Here is an 11,842-nt window from a genome sequence, read left to right as displayed (position 1 = left end):
GTCATGTTTGTGCCTGTGAGATTGAGAGTCTGACTAGTATCAGCGTTGCTTCTCTTCCCTAGCAGTTGCAACTAAAACATTGAAAAACAATCTAGCTTGTGATCAAAACAAAACAAAACAAGGAACATAAGGACAACGTCTCACTTCAGTAGACTTTCGTTTCAAGTAAATTAAACAAACTTTTGTGCCAAAAATGTAATCTGTCACTCAGCTCTTAATGTGCTCACGCACAGCCCCGACCAAGGCAGTGTTGCAGCTTGAGGCAGAAATGTTTTTCACATTACAGTGTTCATTAATTTCAGATCAGGGAGATACAACCATATTCTCTAGAACACCATAGTAGCTAGCCATAGTGTACAGACAATGCAAATACCACAGCAACTCCCGGCACATGAAACCTCAGCTCCGGGCTGGTGGACCCGGCAGACAGCCTGGGAGAGAGTCAAATGTGTATTCTATTAGGCCTATTTGCCCAACATTAGAATGATATTCTAATATTTTACATTTCCATAACCTAAATCATGACATACTGTATGTGACGCCTAGTCAGCCATATCATTGTTTGAAACCTGGACGTTTTTCTACGTAGCCTATCATACCTTGCTTTTAATAGCCCACAATCCGACCATAGAAAAAAAGTGAATATTTCCTGATATTCCGTTAAAACCAGCATTTCTTCTTCTACTGTCCAAAGGCAGTAAATCACAATCCTATTGTTACATTTTCAGATATTCCCTCTTTCTAAGGTTCTCCGTTAGGCTGTATATCCATCTCTGTCGCATTATAAAAAAATGCTTGCATCAGGTGCGTGATTGAGAGTGGTGTTCTCCCGTAATAACATTTTTGAACATTCCCGCATATGGCCGAGACGAGTGAACACACTGCTGCGCTTGTAATGTGAATTATTCATAGATGATAACCTTTAAGCTACATGTTGTGATCTGTTTCGTCAGCCTCATCTTTGTGTTTAAACATTTTAGTATGGAACTGTTGTATGCATTTTATATTTCTCTGGCCTATTATCCAGCAACTGTCCCAGCATCTGTTTTAAACCTTCCCAGACATATTTCTTATCCTCCCCTGGACAACAGGAAGGCCTTAATTTCGAGCCCTGGTAAAAATCACATGGTGCACATCAATGATTACATTTGTATACATTTAAGTCATTTAGCAGACGCTCTTATCCAGAGCAACTTACAAATTGGAAAGTTCATACATATTCATCCTGGTCCCCCGTGGGGAATGAACCCACAACCCTGGCGTTGCAAGCGCCATGCTCTACCAACTGAGCCACACGGGACCACTGATGATGTCTTTGAAAACACTTATCTCCCTCTTCTTTTCTACTACAAAATATAGAAACGTGCCTTTTTGACATGTTGATGTTGGGGCAGTGCTGGGGATGATGAATATGAAGTTGAAACATTTAAAAATGTCCCTTTAAGTAATAGGAACGATTTGGTTCTGGTAAAAAATAAAATCTAGATATTTGGCTTCTAGAATTTAGATCTTAAATATAAGCAGCTTTAGGTATCAGAGGTCTTCTTAGTCGAGCTCCATCACTTTGTCTGATGTTGACTCTTAATTTATGTTGTATAACAAGATTCTCTAAAGGAGACAGTCAGGATTCCTGCCAGGGTTCCTCGCCTGCCTGCTGGTGTCCATCCCTAGTCGCGTTCCACCTGGGGCACCTTGTCCCTCCGAGCTGTTCACTTCAATCAATCAGCATGTAATCACATCATTCCACTACACCTCACAGCAGGGCGGCCAGCGGGACTGCTAACGTTTGGCCATGACAGACCTGTTGTGTCATAGACAACTGAATGGAACTCCATAATAGGATTAGCCTGTCCAGTTGTTTTCCTTCTTGTAACAGGTGCTTGTCCTTTGCTCCCAGAGGCCTGTGTTTACGCACTGGGATTTGGTAGAGGAAGGGAGGGGTTAGGGCTCACACATCCCACACAGAGCTAAGAGAGGAGTATGCAATTTGTGCCTTTTAAGGGCTTTTTGATAGAACACACCTTCCCCTTTGAAATTAATTGCGTTGGCTCTGTCATTTTACACTGTGCTACTCAGAGTGAAAGGGCCCTTATCTTAAGCTGTCAATGGTTATATTGAGAAGCTCGATCTGGAAGCTACATTGACTGGATTAAACCTGTGATTTTACTGGTCCACTGATCGTAGTATGATTCGCTTGGTGGCAGAGCTGGAGGTGTTTAAATGTTATCCCAGCCATTAGTGAGTTACTGGAGGCCAGTGCAATTAAAATATAGAACATTATAACAGAGACTTTTGACATTTTGTGACATTCTATGTCACAAGTTAAAAACAGAAGAAATCCTGTTCAAATTAGAAAAAGATAAATCTTATTATGGAGACAGTGTCTAAATTAATAGGGCACTTACAGGACAATGGACAATAGCCCTCACTGTATACTGTATACAATAGATTCCTGTGGAAATTCTGCAAAGTCTGCATATTTAGCCGAAATGCACTACCAGAGAGCTGTCATTTTGAAGAAAAACTAATGTTGTTTGATTTGTGAAATTTGCTTCAATCTCAGAGAGTGTCATGTCCTGACCTGATCCTTTTTATGTCTCTGTTTTGGTTGGTCAGGGCGTGAGTTTGGGTGGGCATTCTATGTCTGGTGTTCTATCTTGTCCTTGTGTTGTATTTCTGTGTGTTTGGCCTGATATGGTTCTCAATCAGAGGCAGCTGTCTATCATTGTCTCTGATTGAGAATCATATTTAGGTAGCCTGTTCCCACCTGTGTTTGTGGGTGGTTGTTTCCGGTTTAGTGTTTGTGTCACCTTTCAGGATGCGTTTGTCGTGTTTGTTGTTTTGTTTAGTGTTGCATATTTTATTAAATGATATGAACACTTACCACGCTGCACCTTGGTCCTCTTCTTCTCCACCAACGAAAGCCCTTACAGAACCACCCACCAACAAAGGACCAAGCAGCGTGGGAACATGGACTCCTGGACATGGGAGGAGATTTTGGACGGCAAAGGACCATGGGCACAGCCGGGAGAGTATCGCAGTCCAAAAAAGGAGCTGGAGGCAGCTAAAGCGACGCTATGAGGAGTTGGCGCGAGGAAAAGTGCACGAGAGGCAGCCCCCGATTTTTTTTTTGGGGTGGGGCACACGGGGAGATTGGCGGACTCAGGTAGGAGACCTGAGCCAACTCCCCGTGCTTACCGTGGCGAGAGAGTGACTGGGCAGGCACCGTGTTATGCGGTGAAGCGCACAGTGTCCCCAGTGCACACGCATAGCCCGGTGCGTTACATCGCAGCTCCTCGAATCGGCCGGGCTAGACTGGGCATCGAGCCAGGAGGGATGATGCCGGCTCAGCGCATCAGGTCTCCTGTGCGTCTCCTCGGCCCGGGGTATACTGCACCAGCCCTACGCACAGTGTCTCCAGTTCGACAGCACAGCCCAGTGCGGCCTATTCCAACTCCCCGCACTTGCCGGGCTACAGGGGGGATCCAGCCAGGATGAAGTGGTGGCTAAGCTCTGCGCTCGAGACCGCCAGTGCGCCTCCATGGTCCAGTGCATCTGGTGCCACGGCCAAGGACAAGGCTCCTGCATGTCTCCCAGCCTGGTGAGTTCTATGCTGTGCTAAGCACTAACCCTCCTGCATGTCTCCCCAGCCTGGTGAGTCTGTGCTTCTCCAGAGCAGGCCTCTTTGTGTCCTCTCCACTCCAGTGACAGTCCATGGCAAGAAGCCTCCAGTGATAATCCATGGCACGAAGCCTCCCGTGATAATCCATGGCACGAAGCCTCAAGTGATGATCCATGGCACGAAGCCTCCAGTGATGATCCATGGCACGAAGCCTCCAGTGAGGATCCAGGCAGAAACTCCGGTGAGGATCCATGGCATGAGGCCTCCAACGAAGGACGTTAGTCCGGAGCCTCCAGCGTCGCCCTCTAGTCCGGAGCTCCAGCGACGCCCTCCGAGTCGGAGCCTCCGGAGTCTTCCCTCCTGTCCGAGCAAGCCGGAGTCTCCCTCCTTCCGGAGCAGCCGGAGTCTCCCTCCTGTCGGAGCAGCCGGAGTGTCCCTCCTTTCCGTAGCAGCCGGAGTCTCCCTCCTTTCCGGCAGCAGCCGGAGTCTCCCTCCTGTCTTGAGCTGCGGAGACGCCCGTCCAGTCAGAGCTGCCGGAGCCGCCCGTCAGTCAGGAGCTGCCGGAGCCGGCCCGTCACTCCGGCGCTGCTGGAGTCTCCCGCCGGTCCGGCTCCGGCAGCTCCTGCAAGGGTCCCCAGTCTGGGGTCCGGCGGTAAGGGTCCCGCACCAGAAGCCGCCACCGCGGTGAAATGCCCACCCAGACCCTCCCCTAATTAGTTCAAGGTTTTTGCGGCCGGAGTCCCGCAACCTTTGGGGGGGGGGGGGGGGGGGGGTACTGTCACGTCCTGACCTTTAGAGATCCTTTTTATGTCTCTGTTTTGGTTGGTCAGGGGCGTGAGTTTGGGTGGGCATTCTATGTCTGGTGTTCTATGTTGTCCTTGTGTTGTATTTCTGTGTGTTTGGCCTGATATGGTTCTCACTCAGAGGCAGCTGTCTATCATTGTCTCTGATTGAGAATCATATTTAGGTAGCCTGTTCCCACCTGTGTTTGTGGGTGGTTGTTTCCGGTTTAGTGTTTGTGTCACCTTTCAGGACTGTGCGTTTGTCGTGTTTGTTGTTTTGTTTAGTGTTGCATATTTTATTAAATGATATGAACACTTACCACGCTGCACCTTGGTCCTCTTCTTCTCCTCCAGACGACAAGCGTTACAGAGAGATTCTTGCTTATCGTTACCTTTTGTTAACGAGTCATCATTTCCATGTTGCATGATACCTCTGTGAATAGGGCAATGAATAGAGCATATGAATATTAACGATGATGGCTTCATCATCAAGTACTTTAGAAGTACTTCAGAAGTAGTTCCGTGACTGACGTGAGCAAGTCATTCCAGTGTGTTAAGCCTCGCAAGTCTGCCAGCCCAGACGGCATCCCAAGCTGCGGCCTCAGAGCATGTGCAGACAAGCTGGTTGGAGTGTTTAGGGACATTTTCAATATCTTTATATCCCAGTCTGTTGTCCCCACTTGCTTCAGGAATTTCACCATTGTTCCTGTACCCAAGTAAGCGAAAGTAACTTAAATAAATTACTACTGCCCCGTAGCACTCACTTCTGCCATCATGTAGTGCTTTGAAAGGCGAGTTAAGGATCATATCACCTCCACCTTATCTGACACGCTGGACCCACTACAATTCGTATACCGCTCCCAACAGATCCACAGACTACGCAACCGCCATTGTACTGCACACTGCCCTATCCCACAGGGACAAGAGAAATACCTATGTAAGAATGCTGTTTATTGACTACAGCTCTGCCTTCAACACCATAGTGCCCCTCCAAGCTTATCACTAAGCTCAGGGCCTTGGGTCTGAACCCCTCCCTGTGCAATTAGGTCCTGGACTTCCAGATGAGACGACCCCAAGTGGTGAAGGCAGGCAACAACAGCTCTGCCACGCTGATCCTCACAGGGGTCTGTGCTCAGCCCCTTCATGTACTCCCTGTTCACACATGACTTCGTGGCCATGCAGGTCTCCAACTCAATCATCAAGTTTGCTGACGACACAACAGTGGTAGGCCTGATTTCCAACAATGACGAAACAGTATACAGGGAGGAGGTGAGGGCCCTGGCGGAGTGGTGCCAGGACAATAACCTCCCCCTCAACTTCAATAAAACAAAGGAGCTGATCGTAGACTACAGGAGACAGCAGAGAGAGCACGCCCCCATCCACATCGACGGGCCGCAGTGGAGAGGGTCAAAAGCTTCCAGTTCCTCAGCGTGCACATCACTGATGACCTGAAATGGTCCCTTCACACACACAGTGTGGTGAAGAAGGCGCTACAGCGCCTCTTCAACCTCAGGAGGCTGAAGAAATGTGTCACCGTCCGCAACTACAGGGCTCTCCAGAGGGTGGGTGGTCAGCCCAACACATCACTATAGGGGCACACCGCCTGCCCTCCAGGACATTTACAGCACCCGGTGTCACAGGAAGGCCAAGAAGATAATCAAGGGCCTCAGCCACCCGAGACATGGCCTGTTCACCCCGCTACCATCTAGAAGACGGAGAAAGTACAGGTGCATGAAAACTGGGACAGAGAGACTGATAAACAGATTTTATCTCAAGGCCGTCAGACTGTTAAATAGTAACCACTAGCCGGCCTCCACCCAGTACCCTGCCCTGAACCTTAGTCACTGTTACTACCACCCGGTACTCTACCCTGCACATTAGAGACTGCTGCTCTATATACAGTACATAGTCAACTGTAAGTGCTGATATTGTGAAGTGGAAATGTCTACGAGCAACAACGGCTCAGCCACGAAGTGGTAGACCACACAAGCTCACAGGACGAGACCGCAGCAATGTTCCAACGTCTAGTGGAAAGCCTTCCCAGAGGAGTGGAGGCTATTTATTATAGCAGCAAAGGGGGGCTAACTTCATATTAATACCCATGATGTTGGAATGAGATGTTCGACGAGCAGGTGTCCACATACTTTTGGTCATGAAGTGTATATATATATATATATAATAATCCCCAAAATATTAATGTATATTTATATTCCGGAATGTGATATTTCTTAATATCTTTCTTTTTACTTTTTGGATTATGTGTGTATTGTTTTGTATTGCTAGGTATTAATGCACTGTTGGAGCTAGAAACACAAGTCATTTGCTGCACCTGCGATAACATCTGCAAATCTGTGTACACGACCAATAAACGTTGATTTGATTTTTAAATGGGTCGTTCGACCGATTCGGTGCCTTTTGAGATGTGTAATTTGGTTCCACAAAAAGTTTGATTTCACCTAATTTTAGCATTAGTCATAAAGAGCACATATTCAACTTAATAAAAATATATATTTTCCCATCTCAAGAGATTAAATACAAAAAATGGCTATGGTAAGTTCCTTAAATCAGCCATGAATCCCCTTGTAACAGGGGGAATGGAAGCTTGTTGTGTGCAAGAGGGAGCCATGAATCCCCTTGTAACAGGGGGAATGGTGTCACGCCCTGGCCTTAGTTATCTTAGTTTTCTTTATTATTTTAGTTAGGTCAGGGTGTGACATGGGGGATGTTTGTGTGTTTTTGTCTAGTCTAGGGTGTTTGTATTGTATAGGGGGTTTTGTAGAGTTCATGGGGTTGTGTTCAGTGTAGGTGTTTATGTAAGTCTATGGTTGCCTGGATTGGTTCTCAATCAGAGACAGCTGTCTATCGTTGTCTCTGATTGGGAGCCATATTTAAGGCAGCCATAGGCATTAGGTAGGTTGTGGGTAATTGTCTATGTTTGACGTTAGTAGCTTGTGTCTGCACTTTCGTTTGTTAGCTTCACGGTCGTTTGTTGTTTTGTTTAGTTTGTATTAGTTTCGTGTTCGTTTCATCTTCTTCAAATAAAAAGATGTATCTATATCACGCTGCGCCTTGGTCCTCTCTTTCACCTAAAGACGATCGTGACAAATGGAAGCTTGTTGTGTGCAACAGGGAGCCATGAATCCCCTTGTAACAGGGGAAATGGAAGCTTGTTGTGTGCAAGAGGGACCCATGAATCTCCTTGTAACAGGGGAAATGGAAGCTTGTTGTGTGCAAGAGGGAGCCATGAATCCCCTTGTAACAGGGGGAATGGAAGCTTGTTGTGTGCAAGAGGNTGTAACAGGGGGAATGGAAGCTTGTTGTGTGCAAGAGGGAGCCATGAATCCCCTTGTAACAGGGGGAATGGAAGCTTGTTGTGTGCAACAGGGAGTGGCAATTGAATGCAAGATTCACAAAAACATTTTATTGCCAAAACATTTCTAGCCTGTCTATCTATGGGTAACAGGTGACTTGTTATACTCGACCCGTCCAGTTTTCCACCACAAAACATCAGAAAATGTACAAATCATTTACACTATGATTTGACTATTAGATGTTCAATAGGCAGGTAGCCTAGTGGCAGGCAGCAGGTAGCCTAGTGGCAGGTAGCCTAGTGGCAGGTAGCCTAGTGGCAGGTAGCCTAGTGGCAGGTAGCCTAGTGGCAGGTAGCCTAGTGGCAGGTAGCCTAGTGGCAGGTAGCCTAGTGGTTAGAGCGTTGGGCCAGTAACCAACAGGTTGCTGGATTGAATCCCCGAGCTGACAAGGTAAAAATCTGTCGTTTTGTCCCTGAATAAGGCAGTTAACCCACTGTTCCCCGGTAGGCCGTCATTGTAAATAAGAATTTGTTCTTAACTGCCTTGCCTAGTTAAATAAAGGTTCAAATAAAAAAATTACATTTATTTAAAAAAAAATGTTTTTAAAGGAATAGTTTCACCATATTAAGTTCAGTTCACGTAGCAGGGTTGACCTTAAAAAAGAGTGACAGACGTAAATTAAACTAATCACAAATAAATAATTATCTTTAGAAATTACTTTGTCAAAACAACAAAATAACTAAGGCTTTAAAATAATGGTAAAACTGGGAGACATTTTTGGATTAAGTGTTTTTTTTATGGAGGGACATGTCAAAATGCTTAATATTTTGCACTAATGCAAGACTTTATTCATATAAAAAACAGATTTAATGAATTCTCCACGTGGTCCATACTAAAGTGCACTTCATTTAATATAACAGGCTTTTAAAATTCAATATTAGTGCACAATTTATACATTTAATATTGAAGGGATGCAAAAGGCACTCTTTTTGAGGAGCGACACAAATGTCAAATTGTGGAGGGAGTCTCGGAAATAGGTGGTTACAGCAGCGCTAAATGGAACCTAAATGCTACAACCACACACACACAATTGTGGAATAATTGTGTTCATTCATTCAGTCAGTCAGCCAGTCATTAATTTCACAATTCTTCCGACCAACGAGCATAAACTGTGCCTTCTACTGGGTGCCATTTTGAATGGCATATATATACAGTAATTTGGTCAGTGACATAAATAACTACTTGCAACTTTCCTCCAGTCATCCGAATCAAACAGATCACAGTTCATAGGTACTCATCCTGAGAGGGCTTTATAGCGGCAAGAACGCAAATAAAACACCAATAACAGCGGCTGTTGGCAACCCTCCTGCTATCTGACAGTAGTGCAGATGGCAATCCACTGCTAAAGCACCCAATTTAAACCACTAGAGGAGACACAACACCGTCTGGCGTACTATACAGTAATACCCACAGAGGAACAAAGTGCATTGTCTTGTGGAGGATTTAATAAAAGCTGCTATGGTTTAGGTACCAAGTAAGCTAAGAGGACAGTAAGGATCTGGGTGACATAGTGGGATGAGGAGGTTGGAGGGTGGGCAGTCTCAGGTGAAGCTGGGAGTCGGAGTGGAGGATGAGGTGGGCAGGAGTGCCAGGGGGGGGCAAGCAGAGATGACTCACAGGTACCTGGTTGACCACCCTTAGCAGGATGCATCTGGTTTTCAGGGATTCAGCTACTGTAATTTAACCTAGCTTCCTTTTCCGCTGAAAAGCGGATGTGGGAACTCCACTGAGGTGTTTCTTCTAACCCTGCTACGTTAGGTTACTGGTTGACAGATGCTCCCACAAAGAAAGCCCCTAACAGGATGACGCTGGCGCTGTAGGGCCCATGGGGTAAAAACGGATTATGTCTGAGCAGTAGATTATTCCCGAAACAGCACCTGCTTCTTTTACCCTGACACTCTTCGAGCGCATCCACACACCCAAGCTGGACCAGGAGAGCTCGCCTAGTTCCATGCCATGTCTGTCAGATGCCACCCTCGAATTCTCACCATCAGCGGGGAAACCAAGTTAAAGCCTTAGCCTATATGACCAGCCTCCTCTAATCGACACCCAGATATTTAGTGATCCAAAGGACTGTGAATGCATTCATGGGCACCACATGAGATAAAAAATAAGCCCAGGTGCAGAGTTTATTACTAACTTTGGAAACAGACTGGTTTCAATATGCCTTGGAAATATGGATTCCTTGTTCTTACACTATTCGTCTTCACTCTCCAAGCCACAGGAATTAAAGGTAAGCTTCAAGCTCCTTCTAGTTCAGGGAGCCATAAACCTTCAAACCTGAAGGGCACTACACTAAGCCTGTTTTTATAGGATCTTGCTGCTTTAGATATAAAATGTTACAGCATTCATACAGCAGGTTGAACAATTTCAGTTCCAAAGTAAAGATGATTTTACAGTATGCACAATGTGTGTTTGGAACTTTAGAACTGCAGTCTGCAAGATTCCGTTAAGGGTAATTGGGTTGAACCAAGCTTCAGAATGATTGAAAATTCACTTTTTATCTTTACCATTGCTACCTTTGAAGCTCTGGTGTGTAGGCCTACTGATTACGCTAACTTCTGATTAAACTCAGGAGCTACTGCACCTTGTAATGAGTGAATATGTCGGGCAGGATCCCAGCATATGGCAGTGAATATGGCGGGCAGGATGGGATTAAATAATAAAAATATTTTTTTGTAATTTCGGGGATAATTTGTCCTAACCTTAACTTAATTCTCCTAACCTGCTACGTGAATTATCCTAACCTGCTGGGTAAGTTCTCCTAACCTGCTACGAAATGTAAATTCTGTTCATAGCTTTCACAGGAGGTTGGTGGCATCTTAATTGGGGAGGACGGGCTTGTGGTAAAGGCCGGAATGGAATTAGTGGAATTGTATCAAATACATACATGCCATTCCATTTGCTACGTTCTGGCCATTATTATGAGCCATCCTCCCCTTAGCAGCCTCCACTCAGCAGCCTCTTCAGCCTCCGTTCTTCTGGAAGGTTCTCCCATCTCCACAGATGAACTCTGGACCTCTGTCAGAGTGACCATCAGGTTCTTGGTCACCTCCCTGACAAAGGCCCTTCTCCCCCGATTGCTCAGTTTGGCCGGGCGGCCAACTCTAGGAAGAGTCTTGGTGGTTCCAAACTTCTTCCATTTAACAATGATGGAGGCCACTGTGTTCTTGGGTATCTTCAATGCTGCAGACATTTGTTGGTACCCTTCCCCTTATCTGTGCCTCGACACAACCCTGTCTACAGACAATTCCTTCGAGCTCATGGCTTGGTTTTTTGTGTGTGTGTGCCTTTCCAAATCGTCCAATCAATTGAATTTACCACAGATGGACTCCAAGCAAATTGTAGAAACATCTCAAGGATGATCAATGGACAAGATGCACCTGAGCTCAATTTCGAGTCTCATAGCAAAAGGTCTGCAGACGTAAACAAGATATTTATGTTTTTTATGTAAATTAAATTTGCAAACATTTCTAAAAACGTGTTTTCGCTTTTTCATTATGAAGTATTGTGTGTAGATTGATAAGGAACATTTTTTATTGAATCCATTTTAGAATAAGGTTGTAATGTAACAAAATGTGGAAAAAGGGAAGGTGTCTGAATGCCTTCCCGAATGTAATGTATACCATATAGTCCTCAACCAGGATGACAGCATGTTGCTAATGGTGGCATAACAACAGGTTATTTGCCTATAGGGCTGCAGAATCTCTTATGCAGTATCTCCTATACAGTACCTACCATGCTGATGCTGATGAGCTTTACCAGGAGAGTGATCTCCTTGCATTTGTCACAACCTCCAACTTGTTTGAACTTTTCGCATGGGTTCATCCCTCATTGATGGTGTCAGACTCGTTGTAGTTGCACACAAGTTGGCAATAACTTGGTGACGTGAAAATGACTTGTAAGACACAACTGGCTAGAGAGACACAAAGGGTCAGATTGAATGGCTAGTTAAATAAATGTAGCTACAGTTGAAGGAATGCCTGTTCGTTATAGTTTGATTGTGCAGTGATCGTGGTTCTACGTTATAAAAGCAGAAATGACTCATTAAGTAGGCAAATAGATTG

General features: G+C 45.4%; 1 protein-coding gene across 2 annotated transcripts in view; it reads left to right on the top strand.

Annotated features, from left to right (window-relative positions):
* The first annotated feature begins 9,686 nt into the window (after positions 1 to 9,686).
* The window catches only part of LOC111954570 (interphotoreceptor matrix proteoglycan 1-like), a 33,724-nt gene continuing 31,568 nt past the window's right edge, over positions 9,687 to 11,842 (top strand). For both annotated transcript variants that reach the window (XM_070435786.1, XM_023974411.2), the window contains exon 1: positions 9,687 to 10,008. In XM_070435786.1, the coding sequence (XP_070291887.1) occupies positions 9,939 to 10,008 (70 nt within the window). In that variant the 5' untranslated portion in view covers positions 9,687 to 9,938. The remainder of the gene's footprint in view (positions 10,009 to 11,842) is intronic.

The sequence above is a fragment of the Salvelinus sp. IW2-2015 genome, linkage group LG28 (assembly GCF_002910315.2).
Source record: "Salvelinus sp. IW2-2015 linkage group LG28, ASM291031v2, whole genome shotgun sequence".
In the NCBI taxonomy this organism is placed as follows: Eukaryota; Metazoa; Chordata; class Actinopteri; order Salmoniformes; family Salmonidae; genus Salvelinus; species Salvelinus sp. IW2-2015.
This window is presented reverse-complemented; position numbering and strand designations above follow the sequence as displayed.